Genomic DNA, 19,773 nt, shown 5'->3' on the forward strand with positions numbered 1-19,773 from the left:
AGCTAAACAAAAATAAAACAAGAGCAGGCAAAGTTCAGTGCAAGTGTGCACGTTCATATCATTAATTTGCAAGTTTAATTTTCGTTTGCAATGGAGGCTTTCACACCCAATAGACATGGATTTTCATAGAGAGTCAGTCAAGTCCTAGGGTCTCCATGTGACAAGGGCTGCCACACATTGGTGAATAAACTCAGCCTAGTGCTTGCTCTGTTCAACTCCCGCTCATGCAGTATGAGCCATTCAACCAATAATTGGAAATATGATGTGTGTAGCAAATGTTCTGAAGCCCCAGTGCTGTACATCGGCTGCTTTAGGGGCAGATAACAAGAAAGTTTCTTCTCATCCAGAGAGTTAAAGGAAGGTTTCTAAGAAAAGTGGTGTTTAAACAACACTGTAAGGAGACTGATAGCTCAGTTGGTAAAGAATCTGCCTGCAATGCAGGAGACCCTGGTTCAATTCCTGGGTCAGGAAGATCCACTGGAGAAGGGATAGGCTACCCACTCCAGTATTCTTGAGCTTCCCTTGTGGTTCAGCTGATAAAGAATCCGCCTGCAATGCAGGAGACCTGGGTTCGACCCCTGGGTTGGAAAGATCTCCTGAAGAAGGGAACGGCTACCCACTCTAGTATTCTGGCCTGGAGAATTCCATGGACCGTATAGTCCATGGGGTCGCAAAGCGTCAGACACAACTGAGCAACTTTCACTTCACTAAGGAGACTGGGTGGCGGGAACATTCCAGACCCCAGATGTATGAAGCCAGTTTGAAGCCCACAGTGGGTAAGTGTGAATGGAGCCCATTGGCCCCTGTGGAGAGCCGGGCACGAGGGATACAGGCCAACCTTCTAGGCAATGTGACATCTTTCTCAGGCAGTGGGAAAACAGCGGTGGAGCTGAGGCAGGGTGGTGACGTGGTTTCCATGGTAACAGATCCTGTGGTAGCAGCCGGTGGGGGATTGAGTGGGGAGAGTGTATAGAAGGAAAGCTACTGTTGGAGTGCATGGATAGGGAGACTCCTGTCTCAACCGGAAGGACAGCATTGGGCGTGGAGCTAAGAGCAGGCATTTGAGGTCTGTCTAGGAGAGAGGGGTCAGCAGTGCTTGATGATTGATTCAGGGAGGTGTGGCTTCCATGTTTCTGTCTGAAACATTCGGGTGGCCAGTGGTGCCATTTCCGGAAAACGGGAACGTTGGCGGTGACAGCAGGTTCAGGAGGGAATATCATGGTGCTTTAACCCGAACGTGACCGAGCAGCACGCTGAGGAGGTGGCAGGGGGTCAGCTGGAGGTCCCCTTGTGGATCTCAGGACGAGGTACAGCCTAGAGACTAGAGCAGGTCTACCTTTCCAGAAACACCCACCCCTGCAACCTGGAGGGAAGAGCAGTAACCGAAGGGTCCGTACTTTATTCAAGGACTCCCTTGGATGGCTCTCCTGCAGCCTTGCTTCACCCACGCAGCCTCACTGAGCAGGTGTGATTGGGACCCTCGTGGTGAGGTACCTGGTCATACTGGTAGACACACACCCGGCACTTGCGGGCCCTGACTTGTGACCCTCCACTTCGCCTGTAGCTTTTGAAAGATATATTGTCAGCCTCCAAAAATTAGTTCCCTAAGCATTTGGTACCATGTATTTAATTTCTAAGTGTTTATACTCTGATCTGGTGCCATGGTTGGGAATTTCTTCTCACTAAATCAGAATGGTGAATAGAGTTTTATGTATAAAAGTGTTCATCTTAGCAAAATTTATAATAGTGAAGAGTTGAAAAATCTAACAGTGAGTGAAATAAGGTGCATCCACATGCTGGAATATTATGCAGATTTACGGGAATGCCCTGGTAGTCCAGGGGCTAAGACTTCGAGCTCCTGATGCAGGGGACCCAGGTTCGATCCCTGGTCAGGGAGCTAGATCCCACATGCCACAACCAAGACCCGGCACAGCCAAATAAGTAAAAAGACACTTGTTTCACCATTAAAAAAAAAATTGCATTTATGAGAGTATATACTAGTATAGACAAAACCTTGGCTTTTAAGAGTGAATTCATGTATGTTCAGTTACTCACGTTAGTCACGCTGTGGAGAGCCAAGGCGGGGAGAAGCATATAATAAAACACTGGGTGGGATGGACAGAAATCTGGAGTGAAGTACAATCACATGGAATAAATGATTTTTTTCAATTAAAATATCAGAAACTCCGGAAACCCACAACCACTGCAGTTTTGGATCTCATTCTTCATCTTAGTTATAGGTCACAAAGGATGAGGAGAAGGGTCTGGGTGTGGACGGAGTGGGAGGTGTGCGTGTCTGCACTGCTCGGAAAGGTGGACTTGCTGAGGGTGGGTCACTCTCCCTGCTGCCAGAGGTGTCAGGCGGAAAGCCCTGCTGCTTATCCGGAGGTCTGTCTGCTGATAGAGGCAGTGGTCTTCTCAGAAGGAAGCTCCCACCCCAAGGTGCTCCTGAAGCTTCTGTCCTGAGGGTTCATTGCTCTCATGTCCTGTCCTCCCAGGCTCTGCCACTTACTTAATGGGCCAAGTGAGTAAACATTCACTGACCCTGTGTGCTACACTTGGCCGCTCAGTCGTGCCCGACTCTTTGTGACCCTTTGGTCTGCAGCCCACCAGGCTCCTCTGTCCATGGGATTTCTCAGGCAAGAATACTGGAGCTGGTTGCCATTTCCTCCTCCAGGGGATCTTCCCAACCCTGGGATCGAACCCAGGTCTCATATGTCTCCTGAGTTGCAGGTGGATTCTTTACCCACTGAGCCACGCGCTGTGCTTGAAGACAAAGATATAGGAGCGAAGTCTGCAGTGGGGACAGATTTGTAATCCAGCAGTTTGATCCAGTGCGTGATGACGGCAACAGAGCATGTGATGTGTCTCACCTAGATAGGAGTGTTGGGGGGAAGGCTTCCTGCAGGAGAGGGCCTTTGAGCTGCTCCTTGAAGAGGGTGGTAAAAGGTAGGACCTCTGCACTCCAGGCAGAGGGAGTAACCACGTCTTGTGAGAGAATGGCTCCACCAAACACCCTGTGTGTACATATTTCATCCTCAGAACTAACATTGTACATTTATGTTGGCGTAAAGTGTCTTGGGCTTCCCTGGTGGCGCAGATGGTAAAGAATCCGCCTGCAATGCAGGAAACCTGGGTTGGATCCCTGGGTTGGGAAGATCCCCTGGAGGAGGGCATGGCAACCCACTCCAGTATTCTTGCCTGGAGAATCCCATGGATAGAGGAGCCTGGAGGGCCACAGTCCAAGGAGTTGCAGAGTCAGACATGACTGAGTGAGTCAGCACAGCACAGAGTCTCTTATTTGGTTTGATTATATCCATAGAGCTTAGCACAGTGCCTGCCTTATAGAAGGTGCTCAGCGCATGCCTGTTGAACTGATTTGAAGTGAATGCTGTGATTTTTTGATACAACTGATAAGCCAGCCTCCAAAAGAGATCCCGTTATAAGGCTGTTTACATAGAGATGGGATAGGAACACAAAGTGATTTTTATTATATCTCCCCAGTTGCATCCTGTTTCCTGTCTTGCAGCTTCTCCTTCCTTGTTTCCGACTCGTATTAAAGCCTGTGGTATAACACTCTGAGCCCTGGGAGGGTCTGATGAATATGCTGCAACTTGCTTTAACCTGGTTATCTCTCTTCCTGCCTCCATTATCAAGAACTCCCCTCCCCTGCTCTGACTCCTTACAGCCTGATGTAATGTGGAAAAACTAGAGACTGATCTTATTTCTGAAATGTAGTTGATCTCATGATGGCTGCTGAGATAGCATGGGGACATGGTGGTCCCCGCTTCGGGCAGACTCCACGAAGGACGCCGTCGCCGCGACGGCCCAGATGAGGCCTCCTGCACTGTCATCACAGCACGTGTTGATGGCGTGTTTCCCGTGTCCCGGGCACTGTTCATTCTAGGCGCTTCTATATGTTCACTCGGCTCTCGCAGGAGCAGACGAGCACACGTGCTTCTACTCCGCCATCTTGAACCAATAACTCATTGAATCTTAACAAAAGTATTATCATCCCTCTTTTATGGATGAAGCTTCTGAGGCTCAAGAGTATTAAAACAACATCCCCGAGGTGCTGTTATTTGAATCTAGAATCTGGTTCCAGAGCCTTGGCACTTCTGATACTGGAAACAAACTTCAGTTTCTTCACCATCAACCATCCTTGTCCCACAGTCACCAGCAAAGAAGGCCCAAGGGCCTGCTTCTCATAGCACGGTGCTGGTCGGTGTTGGGGTGTACTGGTTAGGGGGAGCTAATGCTATCTATCACTTGGCACATAGAAAGCCCTATTTAAGTATTTCCATGTTTATTTGGACAGAACACACACAGCCCGGCCAATGACGTCTTTAATTAAATAAGCCAAGTAGATTTCTTGCTCATGTGACCGTCCAGTGCAAGCATTCCCATTCTTTTCTATATGGTGATTCAGGGTCCCAGGCTCCTTCCAGAATTTCTGTGTGCCCCAGGGTCTTGCAGTGCTCTGGGAGAAGTTTAAAGAGAAGGAGGAAAAGGGCCATCTAAACTGCCCAGGCCCGGAATGGATGCGTATGACTTCCACGTACTCTCTGGGTTCCCTTGCTGAGAACTGGTCACTGGTCCCCTAGATGCAAGAGGGGCTGGTACCTGGGTCCCTGCAGGACCACAGATTTCCAGGGAAAGCTGTATGTACAGAAGGGGGGATGTGGATTTCGGAAGACTGTTAGCTGACTCTGCCATGGATATTTAACAAAGTGAGTCACTTGAGTACAGTTGTGTGGGAATAAACATTTTGCACCATGGAATCCATATCCTGAAGTATTACATTCTCGGATACTGAAGGAAGGTTAAAAAGGAGGGGTACATAGCATTCGATAACGGGGAGAGAAGGCGAGTTATAAGGAGAAAATATTCAGCTTTCAAAGGCTTAAGTAAGCACAGCTGAGGAGTTCCAAATAAGATTTGTGGATACGAAAAAAAAAAAAAAAAGATTTCTTTTTCTTTTTTCACCCACGCTGTACGGCATGCGGGATCTTAGTTCCCCCAAGCAGGAATCAAACCTGTGCTCCCTGCAGTGGAAGCTCAGAGTCTTAACCACTGGACACCAGGGAAGTCCCGAAAAAAGATGTTTGTGTCTTCATTCATCTGCTCCTTCGTTCTTTCAACAGATACCACCAGAGCCTGCCTGCTGCTGGCTCTGTGCTTATTGTGGAGACGGCGGGTGGGGGCGAGGGGCGGGGGGAAGAGCAGGGGAGGGGGAGGGGAGGGGAGATACAGAGGGTGGTCAGCACAGGTGTGCTGCTGGGAGTGGTGTGTGTTCTTACAGGGATAAGAATACATACAAGTGGCTTGTTGTGCAGGTACCAGAAGAAGCTATTAAGCATAATCTAGATAGTGGGTTTTTTTCTTTGTTTTTTCTTTTTTTTCCTTTCGATCTTGAAAAAATATCTCCTCAGACACTACATGAGAGAAACTTTCCTAAAAGCTTTTAGAGTGCAGTACTTCATTAGAACAGATTGATGATCTAAAGAAGAAAGTGTCAGATTCCAATAAATAAGAAGCAATTGTATGTTCTTTTGAGAATATAATGTTTTTCAATAAAAATGAGTAAAAAAATGAGTCTCACATTCTGAAGTATTCATAAGCTTTGTGCTCATCTTATCCAGAAGAAGTTGCTATTGTTCTTACTAGGCGAGGAGTTTGATTTATGGTGGGAACTGCTGGGGAAAAAGATCTGTTATAATATGTTACAGCCACGCCCCTGGAGCAATGCTGATAGATGGCTGTCTGTGCTGCACACGATAGTGTGTGGAGCAGCCCTGTGTGCCTGGCCCGGTCGCCCTTACTGCACACGCGTGCAGCAGGCAGTGTTAAGCAGATATTAGCATCAATATTAGTGGTGGTCATCGTATGACCATCGTCCCCAGTTTACAGAGGAGGAAACTGTCGCTTGAAGATGTAAGTAATCTTCCCAGAACCTATAAGTTTAAATTCCCCAGGAGAGAAAATACATTTTAAATTCTGCCTAGCAACATCTGTATTCAAGAATTTTAAAACAAAAATAGCATGGTAAGAAACCATATTCCAATAAAAATTAATTTTAAAAGGAAAAGAAAAAAATCATTGCGCTTTTAAATTAAAGAATGAAAAATCTAATTGAATTTTTTAAAACCCCATTTACTTCTCATCTCCTGTTGGCGGGCTGAGGGGTAGGCAACAGCAGCTTGAAAAAATTTGGTTAATAGTTCCGGACAGTGCAATATTTTCCATGCTTAGAACCATGTCTTTTTTTTTTTGAAGGTCAATTAATTGCCTTTTTCATTTCCCTTTAGTTTTTACAGTGTTTGATTTTTATGGTACATTAAGTTTGGGGGAAAAGATGCACAAAGCGTGGGACTTTTATTCTTGGGGCCAATTTTTTTTTTTCTCTTTGGGGACTTAACTTGTTATTTTCAACAAAAGTGTATTATGTGCCAGGAACTGCCCTAGATCTGAACTCCCTTGCTCTCACAACTTGACGATGAATAGCGTTGTCACTCAGTGCTTCGTGGCCAGCTCTGTCTGTTCTCTCAGGTGGGGTGACTGCTCTCTGCTGGGACCCTGTCCAGCGGGTGTTGTTCTCGGGGAGCTCCGATCACTCTGTCATCATGTGGGACATCGGTGGGAGAAAAGGAACAGCCATCGAGCTCCAGGGACACAAGTAAGGCTGCTGGTGCTTTTTTATTTTATTTTATGCTTTTATTTCTGGCTGTGCTTCTCAGCTCGCAGGATCTGAGTTCCCCAACCAGCGATGGAACCTGCGCCCTCAGCAGTGAAAGCTTGTAGTCCTAACCACTGAACCACCGCCAGGGGATTCCCTGCTGGTGTTTTTACAAAGAACTCTGGGAGAGGACTCCAGGCTGAAAGCTAGAACGGAGGCATGCAAGCCAGTCTCCGTGCCCAGAGCTGAGCGTGGGAGTAACATGGCAGGGACGCAAATGGCCACTTTGATTTATATCTGTACGGAAATATGTTTATTTATTTATACACTATTTTAGTTCACAGATGATTTGAGAGTGCTTACCAAAAAGCCATAAAATAAAATAATGCCAGTAAAGAAGTAAAAGGCAAAAAGGAGGACCAGGGAGAAGACCATAAGAGTAAATGTTTGAGAGGAAGGGCAAAAAAAGAGCTTCAAAACACAAGCCTCGAAGTCCTACAGAATTTCTGTAATTGAGTTCAAATGTGGCTGCAAGATTACTGGCAGCTGAAGGAGAAAAGGAGCGATCATATCCTCACCTAGTACATTCTGTCCTTCCCCGGACAGTTCCTGAGAACTCGCCTTAATTCATATCAGACTGTTCTTCCTTAAGGGGTGGATTTCAGGAGGCCGAGGGGAACGGCAGAGAAAAGCTTAGTGCTGTTCCTGGGAGCAGTTCTCACACTTCGCCTGCTCAAGGAATCACTGAGGAAACTGCGAAGTAGATGCCTTGGCCCCGTCCTCTGAGGTCCTCACTGGTCTGGAGCTGAGGGCGCCGTGTCGTCACAGGCTCCCTGGGCAACTCTCTTGGGGACCCTTGGGCCTCACTGAGTCATCCTGCTTGTGCCGCCCACAGTGCCTGGAGGCCAAGCCTGATCCTGTGGCTGGAAAGAATCTTCTATCTGCTTTAGAACTCCAAAGCTAATCCGAATTGTTTTTAACTTTTAAAGTTTCCAGACATATTAAAGATGACTCTAATATCAACTTCCCTGAGCTGGCTGGTTTTAAGTGGCATTAGCTCTGCTTACAGATCTGTCTGGAAACACTAGTTTTAAAAACTTCTCCCTGGGATTTCCCTGGCAGTCCAGTGGTTAAGACGTCACCTTCCAACACCAGGGCTACAGGTTCTATTCCTGGTTGAAGGGATGAGATACTACATGCCTCATGGCCAAAAAGCCAAAGCATAAAAACAGAAGCAGTATTGTAATAAATTCAGTAAGGACTTTAAAAATGGTCCCCAGGGGGAAAAAAAAAAAAACTTTTAAAAGCAAACAAACTTCTCCTAAGTAGTTAAATTTATAGTTTGGAGTTATTAAATATGAGCTAATTCACTTTGGGGCTTCCCACATCGTTCAGTGGTAAAGAATCCGCCTACCAATGCCAGGGGCGCAGGTTTGACTACCTAAGCCTGGAAGATCCCCTGGAGTAGGAAATGGCAACCCACTCCAGTATTCCTGCCTGGAGAATCCCATGGACCGAGGAGCCTGGCAGGCTCCAGTGCATGGGATCACAAAGAGTCAGACACGAACGAGCACACACAGACACAATTCAATTTTGGAGGGCCTATGCACGGACCATTATTTTTTGCGTTAGAGTTCAGTTTTAGAGACATAGCTATTAAGCCCTTCTCTCCCACATGAGAGAACAGATCAGTTGTCTGGGGCTACACCTGGCTTGTGGAGCCACTGGGACCTCAGTATCAGGTCCTTAAAGGAACTGTTCCCTTCTGTTTCTCTCCATGACAAAGGGACACATATAGAGGTCACGTAGAAGGAACTGATGTCATCCATGTAAGTGAAGAAAAAGAAAAGCCAGATACAGCCCTGCCTCACAATGGGTTTAGTCGCGGTGGACTCGGAGACCCCACGGAAGAATACTGGAGAAGGGGCATGCCATTCCCTTCTCGAGGGCGTCTTCCCCACCGAGGGATTGAACCCAAGTCTCCTGCGTCTCCTGCATTGTCAGGCAGGTCCTTTACCTCTGTGCCACCTGGGAAGGCTTGTTTCATAACACACGGTTATTATTTAATCTGCCGAGTAATTCCTGCAACTTGGGCTCCTTCAGAGAAATAAAATACAGGCTTAGAATGAAGATCAGTAATGCTTGTTGGACTCATTCAGATTAGCTCATAATTAGCTTTATTTTTACGCAGTGGTTCATAAAGAGTGCTGGCAGGGCGAGGGTCAGTTCTCACCGCCAGCATCTCTGGGTGCGGCGTGTCCTCAGGCAACACGTGCTGGGAAACCTTCCAGTTGGGTAAGAAAGGAAAAGGCTATCAAGTGGAGATAGAGTCTCTCAGTCCCAGAATAATGAAACCTAAACGAATAGGTCTTCTAGTTTCTAAGACATACTGGCTTGGACGTTGAGAAAATGAAGCAGACTATCCTTGGAGTCCACCCTGACGTCCATCCTGGAGTCCACCCTGATAGGATATCACACCTTGGTGGGGCGGGCAGGCTGGTGATATCCAGAGCTGCCAGGCAGAAGTGCCTTGAACAGGAATAGGAAGGCCTTGACCTGGTGTTTATTTAATTTAAATTTAGTAATAAGGTGGAGTGTGTGAGGGGCTCCTTGTCACCGGTCGCCTCAAAGGGGTTACCCTGTTGTCGCCGAAGCAGGCGAGATGCGCTTCCTCAGTGTCACTGAGTTCACTCTGTGAGAGCAGGTCTGACACCTGAGCTGGGGGAGGGGAGCACTGGAGCCACAGACAGGAGGAGCATGGGGCTCACAGAGAAGGGCCCAGGACGTGCGGCTGGAAGGACAAGGCCCACGTTCACAGCATCCGTTCCTTTGCCCTGAAAATTGACCACTGGATTCACGTTCAGTGATTCTTGTATTTGAGTAGCACCTAATTCAAGAAGGAAATGGCAGCCCACTCCAGTGTTCTTGCCTGGAGAATCCCAGGGACGGGGGAGCCTGGTGGGCTGCCGTCTATGGGGTCGCACAGAGTCAGATACGACTGAAGCGACTCAGCAGCAGCACCTAATATTTTGTCAAGGAGTTTTCAAAACACACAGACACCTCAGTTTAATCTTATAGTAACCCTGGGAAAGAGGGAGGTCAGATACCTTTTTTTTTTTTAATGAGAATATTGAGCTGTGGGCTTCCCAGGTGGTGCTAGTGGTAAAGAACCCGCCTGCCAATGCAGGAGACATGAGACATAGATTTGGTCCCTGGGTTGGGAAGATCCCCTGGAGAAGGGCATGGCAACCCACTCCAGTATTCTTGCCTGGAGAATCCCACGGACAGAGGAGCCTGGCGGGCTACAGTCCATGGGGTCACAAAGAGTCAGACACGACTGAGGTGACTTAGCACACATGCACAAATAGAACTTCCATCCTCAAAGACCCCAAAGCTGGTAGCTTAGGACTCCCAGATCAGTGCAGTGGAGAAAGCTTCTGGAACCTTCTTTGTAGTCTGTGCTAGGCCCTGGCAGGGGGAAGTGGACATTGAATAACACACAGTCCCCACCACGCCCCACGGTGTTTTCTGTCACCATTCTACTCCAGAAGGCAAAGACTTTCTGCTTAGGTCTGAGGCTGCTCCTTGCTCGCCTACAATTCCTCATTTCCCTGCCTTCCCTCAGGGTGACTGTTGGCGGCCCGAGTTCCCATTCGTGGACCAAATCCTTGAGTTCGGGCACCGGGGAGAGCAGACGGAACCTGAGGCCCCCTGCCCCTTGTGGTGGGGAGACTCCCTTCCCCTCTTCTAGAGATGTCCAGCTGTGGTGTGGAGGGACAGCTCCCTATGGCTTCCATCCCAGGTTCTGAGCTTTCACACCATCCTTCGGTGGGGAAACGTGACATTTATGTAGTCAGTTTGATTTGATGTTTAAAAAAATCCCATCAAAGCAGAGAGAGCTTTAGCACAGGTAAGTGATTGATGACAGTGAAAATGTCTCCAAGTCCAAGGGAAAAAAGCTAAGAAAGTATATTTCTCTAGCACAGTATTATCTGCATTTGAAGCATTGTGGTACTTGTACTTCCTGGAGCAAGTGAAACATGAATCATGGGCAAGCTCTGTGGAAAGAAGGCAGAGACAAAGTTTTCCACTTTCAGGGACCAGTTACATTTTTTTGAGAATCAGTTACCAGTTAGATGGATATGATCGAAGCATAAACCTGGACATTTATTGTCCCAGGCCCACTTTATCAAATCTGATCAGGAGACTTGGACTTTTTATATTCTTCTATAGTATCTATCATTTCATGACCAGGTTTATGATCACATTTTTTCTTTCAAATAATGTTTTCTTAGGTCTCTGAGACTTGCTAGCAATTTAATTTAGTGGTAACTTGATTTGAAGCACATATAAGGAACTTGCCTGGTGGTCCAATGATTAGGACTCCATGCTTCCAATGCAAGGGGCCTGGGTTCAGTCTGTGGTCAGGGAACTAAGATCCCACATGCTTTGAGGCCAAGAAATAAATTTAATGAAGTTCCTTCATAACAGTGGGCCAACACTAGGGGCTAGATCGTGTGTTAAGCAGCTTTTTAAAAATGTGTATGTGTGCTCAGTCATGTCCGACTCTTTGTGACCCCATGGACTGTATCCCGCCAGGCTCCTCTGTCCTCGGGAGTCTCCAGGCAAGAATACTGGAGTGGGCCATTTCCTTCTCCAGGGGATCATCCCAAGCCAGGGATCGAGCCTGCGTCTCTTATGTCTCCTGCATTAGCAGGCAGGTCCTTTTACCAGCTGAGTCACCAGGGATAATAAAATAAAATTAAAAATGAAGCAGAGGCAAAGGTCTGCGTGGTCCCTTGTGGTGGATTTCCCCACCAAGACTGGGATACACAGACTGCCTGAGGCTCTGTCACACACGGCCTGTGTCTTTGCATCCTCTTTCCACAATCCCAGCTCAGGGTTTCTCTTTTCCTGCTCTTACCACGAGGAAGACTTTTGTTATCAGCCTTCTCAAACTCTTTTGGTAAAGCAATAGGCAATTCATCAATAAATGTGCACTGGGAGGATTTGTGCTTTTCTCTTGTATTGAAGTCACGAAAGGAAGTAACATTCTCGCCTTCAGCTTCTTCTGGGTTTGGAGGAGGAGATCAAGGATGAATACGTATGAAAGCTTTCTCTCCATGCCCATCTGAGATTTAGAAGCGCTTCTTACTGTCACTGTGGAGAGTTATTAGGGCCGATGGAAAGAGATGTTTTTTCTATTAACTATTTAGCTAAACACATAATAGATCAAAGTATTAGCAACTAGTGTTCTCATAGGAAAAAAAAAAGTTCTCACAGAGGGTAGAGTTCTCTCCTCTGTATAGGGTGGTGACTGAGAACTACCTCAGAGTCAGGCCAGGCTGTGTGTGAGGCAGCTCTTCAGCTGCAGGCTCTGTAGGCTTGGACAAGGCACCTCATCTCTCTGACCCTCAGTTTCCTCATCTCTAACATAAGTGTAATATGAACGAAAAGCCCTCAAAGGTTGTCAAAAACCGTAAATAATATAATGCATGTAAAATAATCAGCACAAGATTAAGGGGATATTAGTGACACTTGTTAACATCATTCTCATTAAGAAAAATGATAATAATCCATAAATCAAGCCTCCAGATAAGATGACTGTTTCTCTCTGATTGTGGTGGTGGTGGTTTAGTCGCTAAGTCTTGTCCGACTCTTACGACCCCATGGACTGTAGCCTGCCAGGTTCCTCTGTCCATGGGATTCTCCAGGCAAGAATGCTGGAGTGGATTGCCATTTCCTTCTCCACGGGATCTTTCCGACCCAGGAATCAAACCCAGGTCTCCTACATTCTTTACCAACTAAGCTATGAGGGAAACCCCCCAATTGTTGCATTTCCAGTGGAAATATTGCCACGTGCGCCTACTCCTTCTTTGCCTGATATGTTCAGCCGATGTTCACTTAGCTCTGTCTACAGACGAGACTTTGTATTGGGCTCTTAGGACCCAGAGGTGACTAAGAAAAACAGACCCTGCCTCTCTTGAGCTGCCCTGGATGTATGAAAACAAGGGAAAGGTGGACAGCTTGCCTTTGCACTAGGAAGTAGGTAGCCTCCTGATCTGGATCTCAGGAGATGAATAGGTTCTCAGAGTTCTTAGGATCAGACAGAACGGCAGGAACTCAGGACAGTGTTTTCAGGTACCTGGAGGCCTCTCAGTGTGACTTGCTCCCCGACCTCCCCTGCTCCTTGGTGGCAGTTGTGCTTTAGGTGATTTAGTCAGTCGTGTCTGACTCTTTGCGACCCCGTGGACTGTATGTAGCCCTCCAGGCTCCTCTGTGCATGGGATTCTCCAGGCAAGAATGCTGGAGTGGGTGGCCATTCTTTTCTCCATGGGATCTTCCCAACCCAGGGATCCCGAACCTGAGAGTCCTGCATTGGCAAGCAGGTTGTTTACTGACTGAGCCACCAGGGAAGCCACCCCTCTGGTCCTTGGAGGTTTGGAAAATTCATGAAGGTGGGAGTTTCAAATCTAAGAGCCTGAGATTTCTGGAAGTAGGTGCATAGCTGATTAGATTTCACCAAGTGGGCTGAGACTTTCCATACTTTGGACAGTTTCATTTCTTTGGTATACAGTTAAGCACCACCCCCTACTCTTCGGGGATGGAGGAGGACCTAAGCTGACATTTAGGTAGATGTTAGCCTGTGTCTGAAAATCTGCTCCTATAGAGAATATGAAGGCTTCGCTACCCTTTTCTCTTAAGAAGCATTAGACTCAGGACCAGCTTCAGGGCATGTGACCTCTGCAGTCGCACAAGGCCTCATGCTTAAAATGGCCCCACCCTTGGTTTAATGCTCTGCTGTCATTATCTTGTAATTCTTTTATTTTAACAAAGTGGGGTCTTTATACACTCATAAGAGCATTTGCAGTGCAGCCCACGGAATGCTCATTGATTAAATAATAACCAGTTTTAAGATGCTTTCTAGTATCAATGCTACATGATGCCAGATGAAACATGAGTGCAAGAGGAAGGTATCCTTCACTCTTTTATCACCCTGGATCTGTAAACCTGGGAATGTTTCCTCATCTTGTTTTTAATTGCAAGGTGGTTGTATTTTGAATCCTTAAATCAAGAAGCCCCGGAGCAGCTTTATTACAAGGCTTGGGATCCCGCATTCATCATTGTGTTCTTCTGTGTGGGAATATTAACAGGACTGGAGTCCCATAAATTATGTATCTCTTGCTGAATGTTGCTGCCAGCTATGAGTGGCAAAGCAGTTCCTTCTGTAGCTTATTTGGTTTTGCAAGATCATTGATATGTATCAAGGTGCCTTAACAAATGAATTGTAGTTCAGATCACTGGGTGGTTATGAGTCTGTTCAACTAGATGGATTTTCCTTCTTGCCCCTGAATGTCACAATGGCATCAGTCCATCCCCTGAAATGTATGAAGCATTAATCACAACCAGGAGAGATAGAAAATTGACTTTGTTTTTTAGTGAAAGATTTTATATTAGTCATTAATTAGTAAAGGAACTAGTAAGATATTACAGCCAGTTCAAAGGGAAATTCAAAGAGTAGAAACATGAAGAGGCAATGGAGAGTGCTGAAATGCATTTGTATTTTCACAACTGACTTCTTCCATGGGAGGAGCCGGGCATGGGGATTCATTGCATCTTCACTGGATAAGATTCATTTGCAATACTGTCAATTTCCTACAGTTTACAGAGTTATAAAATAGCACAATTAAAGATAATAACTCTGACTCCCACAGAGGCAGAAAACACAGAAGGATGTGTCAGATTACACTTGATATTCCATTGAAAAAGATACCCAGCAATCTCTTTTTACCCATTTCCAAGTTTTTGATCTGAGAGATCCTCCCCTCTTCTCACCTGTAATCATAATAATAAGATTATTCCTGGTCATAGAAAAACTGCTGGCCTCACAAAGTTTGACCTCATCATTTGCATTGGTGCAGTAAGAGTATTAATTAACCTATAGGCCATCTTAGTTGGCTTTGCAAATATGGAGATGTATGGTATTAAGCAACTATTAAGACCATGAAATTTACAAAAGTTTTTATAAGAAATCTTGGATTGGGCTTTTCAGAGCCTCTGTTATCTGCTATTCCACGGCTAGGTGGGCTGCCGTCTATGGGGTCGCACAGAATCAGACACGACTGAAGCGACTTAGCAGCAGCAGCAGGAAAACAAGCCCAAGAAATCATCAGTGTTCACCTATAATACTTATAACTTTGGTTGAATTCTTTGAGGTTTTCAACATTTGCTAGTTTCTTGGCCTGGTAGCTTTCTTAACACCTGTAATGCCAGGACCCTGCAAACCAGGTACAGGACCAGTTTTCCTTTCGGGAAGCAGGACCACTTCCCAAGGCATTGGCCCCCTTAGTTGCTAAAGAGGCTACTCATAACTGTAGGTAAGGGCTTGGTTGCCCAGTGATATCCTGTGGATAGATTCTAATTAAACCTGTAAAATATTGCCATGAAAATCAAGGTGACAAAGTAACAGTTTCTGAATTCTGGGGGGTTTCTGAGAATTGGATATTATTCTTAAATGTTTAGATTTAGCTTACCAAAGCAGACTTTACTAAACTGTAGGTTCAGTTCAGTTCAGTTCAGTCGCTCAGTTGTGTCCGACTCTTTGCAACCCCATGAATTGCAGCACGCCAGGCCTCCCTGTCCATCACCATCTCCCGGAGTTCACTCAGACTCACGTCCATCAAGTCAGTGATGCCATCCAGCCATCTCATCCTCTGTCGTCCCCTTTTCCTCCTGCCCCCAATCCCTCCCAGCATCAGAGTCTTTTCCAATGAGTCAACTCTTCTCATGAGGTGGCCAAAGTACTGGAGTTTCAGCTTTAGCATCATTCCTTCCAAAGAACACCCAGGGCTGATGTTCTAGGTTAAGTAAGAGAAAAGGCATCCTCATAGATCAAAAAAGTAGAATGTTAAAACAACAGCAACAGTATTCTAGACAAATAACGCCAGTAAAATTTCCCTCTTCAGTTCATTTGGTCCTGTGTTGTTAATTCTTGTTCTGCTGGGTGTTGGTTTAGCAGTCTGCATTTGTAAATCCATTTACATCCAGACTAAAAAGAGTCCTGAAATCCAAGGAAATCCTGACTCAATCCATATCCCAGGGCATTTGTAAAGCCATCTACTTCCAGACTAAAAAAAGTCCTGAAATCCAAGGAAATCCTGACTCAGTCCACTATCCCAGTTTACAGACTAAGTTATGTCAGTCTAGTATTCTTTGCCTAAAGAATCTTTAAAATGCCAGTATTTAAAAGTACCTGGTGCATAGAATTGTTTTCCTCAAAATTCTGAGATTGTCCCTTCTGGCCTGTAGCTTGTGACAAAGCCTTCAGGCAAGCATCAAAATAATACAAATTTACCTGTAGATTATAGAAACTTAATGGATATTTTTTTACTGTGATAATATCAGAATTGAGAAGAGTGAAATTCTCTACTGATACTCCCTACATAACTATTTCCTGAGCAATTGATCAGTGTTTTCCCTGAAGGTAAAAGCATATTATGGACAGTGGAAGCATTGATAAAGCTCTAGGGTCTTGGCATGTAATATACAATCTCAGAAATATATTAATAATCTTTTAGCCATACTGACTTAACCTAGGGAAGACTAAGCATCTTCTCTGATCTGACAGCTCTTCCTATGCAACTCTTAGAATAGTAACACAGTAAACAAATTGATTTTTTTTTTTAATACCATCTCTATTTTTATGAGGCAAAGGAAACAGATCTGTAATTTTCCAGAACCCTGCTTGGAAATCTCAAAGATAGTTTTAGGTGTAAAAAGTATCTTAAACAATTTTTTCCCCCCAAAATATAGGGCTCAACCTGGGAAGGCAAAACCAAAATTATTGTCAAAGGATACTTATCTTTAGATACTTAAGACAGGAGCACAGGTGCCTAAAAAAAACAATACTTGGCTATCTATATAATCAGAGTAACAAGAAGACTTGGGAAATAAATACAGAAAACAGTACAGTCTTAAAGAATGTAGCTCTTTTTAAAAAGAGGGCCCTTGTTCTTCTTTTCATTCCTTAAATAATCAAGAACTTTTCAAATCAGCATAAAGCTGTGAAAAGGATTTTGGTGAGACAAAATCTCTGCTAGCTAGGCAGATTCTATAGAAGGTAAGGAATATCCTTTTGCATTGTAGTCCAAGGCATTAATCAGCAAACTAAGGAAGCAAGCCATCAAACCCAAGGGAATTATACCAAGATTTTAATGTATTTTGCAGCTTTTTTTTTTTTTTTTTTTTAGACTCCCAAGTATTATAAATCAAAGCAAGCAAAATTCACTTTCCATGTTTTGTCCTTTATTTTTCTCTTTGATATTCTGGAACAAATTTATATTTTACTTTAAAATTGCCTTTTTCATTCAAGCTCTCTCAAAAGTATAAAATGGAGTTTTCCAGAGGCTACATGAGTGACATCATAATGCCCACAGAAAGAGATGAGTGTCTGGCTCTCTCCTGCTAAGCCAGACATTAGAAAGACTTGCATAGATATTAAACAATGCCATTTTGCCTTCAAAATATTTTGTTTTGGAAAATACATTTTTCCCAAAACATATGTTATTTGGTTAAAAGGGAATGGATTCATCATTGCTGTTTTCAGATTGATCAGTAGTTTAAAATTTTCTCAGATTGATTTCAAGTATATTGATAGTTGTTGTTCAGTTGCCTAGCCGTGTCCAACTCTTTGAGACTCCACAGACTGCAGCACGCCAGGCTCCCTGTCCCTCACCAGCTCCCAGAGTTTGCCCAAGCTCATGTCCACTGAACCAGTGATGCCATCCACCCATCTCATCCTCTGTCATCCCCTTCTCCTTCTGCCCTCAATCTTTCCCAGCATCAGGGTCTTTTCCAATGAGTCAACTCTTCACATCAGGTGGCCAGTTATATTGATAGTTACCATCAGGCCACTTATATTAATAGTTACCACTCACTTAAACTAAAGCTCTTTGGTGTCCTCAAATAAGACTTGAGAATGTAAAGGGGTCCTGAGACTAAAAAGTTTGAGAACCACTGCTTTAAAACTACTCTCTCGTTTTTTCCCCTCCCCAAAACTACAACACAGACACAGTTGTATTTCCTTCTCATCATTGCACCTGGCATCATCTCAGTCACCCATTTTAATTCTAGTAATTAACCAAAGTAACTAACTTATTTTGTAGAGAAGACTGGGAGGACAGAGGATATGGATAATTAAGAACTTTCCATCATAGGGAGCATCTTAGCACAGCTCATGAAACGTGACGTCAGCTTCTCCTGCAATGTACGTCACTTTTACATCCCTCTAAAATGGTAAAACAAAGGAACATGTTCATTTGACATGACTCATCTGCGTTATGTTGGGCTTCCCAGGCGGCACAGTGGTAAAGAATCCCCCTGCCAATGCAAAAGACGCAGGAGATGGGGGTTCAATCCCTGGGTTGGGAAGTAGGAAATGGCAACCTGCTCCAGTATTCTTGCCTGGAAAATTCCATGGACAGAGAAGCCTGGCAGGGCAACAGTCCATGGGGTCAAAAAGAGTTGGACGTGACTGAGCAGACACGTGCCTAAGTTACAGTCTCTGTGTAGCACATAAAAATAAGCAAACATATATAATCTTAAATATTATGCTGTACAGTTGAAATTTCAGTAACTTGTTTAGAAATGATCAAGACTTCCCTGGTGGTTCAGTGGTTAAGAATCCACCTTCTAAAGCAGTGGACACGAGTTCAATCCCTGGTCGGGGAACTAAGATCCCACATGCCAAGGGTTTACTGAGCCTTCAAGCCACAACTAGAAAGAAGCCTTAATGTTGCAAGGAAAGATTCTGAATGTCCTAAGGCCCGATGCAGCCAAAAATAAATAGATTAATTTTTTTTTAAAAAGAAAGAAATTATCCATTGTAGGTGTCTGGTGACTTACCAGTTAGCTCAACTTACTGTGATTCCATTGTAAATTACCCAAGATCTTGGGAATTATCTTTAAGTTGGTATGCTTAAAACATAACTGTTATCTAAAGTTTATGAGAAAAATTATTTAATTGAACATGCTTATTTTTCATAATCTTAAATATTATATAGGCATAATATTAGCTTATTTGACCACTTATCCTATATAAATTTAGAAGAAATCAACCCAAGTAAAGCAAAATGTACATTTGCATTATATTTAACATTAACAAAGCCAGAAAAAGACATGGCTGTGTTTTGAAACTCATCACACTAGTCATTTGCCAAAGAGTTAGTTTTGTGAACTTGGGAGTCTTAAAATATCACTGAGTTAGATAGTATTTTCTGTAAAATAATTTTTATTTTTAAGCCTAGTAAATTTAAAGCTTTAGGGATTTAATTTCCTTATTTTCTGTGAAGTTCAGAAATATTCAATTTATATAAACATTTGTTTATCTTTATAAGCAAGTGCTTATAATTTAACAGGTACCATAATCTAATTTATTGGCACCTTCAGAAATAGGAAAGTGTTCCATACACAAGAGGTAAACACCCCCTGAATTTCAGACACAGGCACACAGAGCTTAACAGCTTCAGTCCTACAACTGGAGGCACAAGTCAAAAGAAAACACAAACACACACACACACAAAATCACCAATCCACATTTCACAGAGTTATTCTCCTTCCCAGTGAGCACAGAATTCTCAATTAATTTGAGCTCAAAACAGAAGAATATTCAAACAAAAACCGCCAAGAAGCCAGACTCCCCATTCTTTATCTCCCAAAGTGGAGTAGATCTCTGTCATCTTTTGGTGGTGGTCACTAAATTGTCAGACCCTTAAACTGGATTCCCCACCAAGAGGGAAAAATTTGTCAGCCATGTACGAACCAGAAAGAAAAATAAGACACAAACTGAGGGAAGAGGGCATGAGAACTAGAGAGAGACACTCAGTGAACTCAAGTCTGTTGCTGCTGTGGATTCACCCCGGGAGCCGTGCTGGCGCCTCGAGTCTTAGGCAGCACAGTTACCTGGCTCCATCAGGTGCCCGATGACCTTACAAATATAACATGAACAGATGGCACAGATTTTATTTAATTGATAATTAAGGAACCAGTACGATTATAAGTAGTTCAACAGCTTTTTTCCTTAAGTGTTGGTAATTGAC

The 19,773-nt window shown here is 44.4% G+C and overlaps 1 protein-coding gene across 5 annotated transcripts in view; it reads left to right on the forward strand.

Moving 5' to 3' along the window:
- Positions 1-19,773, forward strand: part of WDFY2 (WD repeat and FYVE domain containing 2) — a 192,101-nt gene that overhangs the window by 154,474 nt on the left and 17,854 nt on the right. For 4 of the 5 annotated variants that reach the window (NM_001435020.1, XM_010810713.4, XM_059892048.1 and 1 more), the window contains one exon: positions 6,550-6,676. The exons of the other annotated variant lie outside the window; for it this stretch is intronic. In NM_001435020.1, the coding sequence (NP_001421949.1) occupies positions 6,550-6,676 (127 nt within the window). The remainder of the gene's footprint in view (positions 1-6,549; positions 6,677-19,773) is intronic. 5 annotated transcript variants of the gene reach the window in all.

The sequence above is a fragment of the Bos taurus genome, chromosome 12 (genome assembly GCF_002263795.3).
Source record: "Bos taurus isolate L1 Dominette 01449 registration number 42190680 breed Hereford chromosome 12, ARS-UCD2.0, whole genome shotgun sequence".
Taxonomy (NCBI): domain Eukaryota; kingdom Metazoa; phylum Chordata; class Mammalia; order Artiodactyla; family Bovidae; genus Bos; species Bos taurus.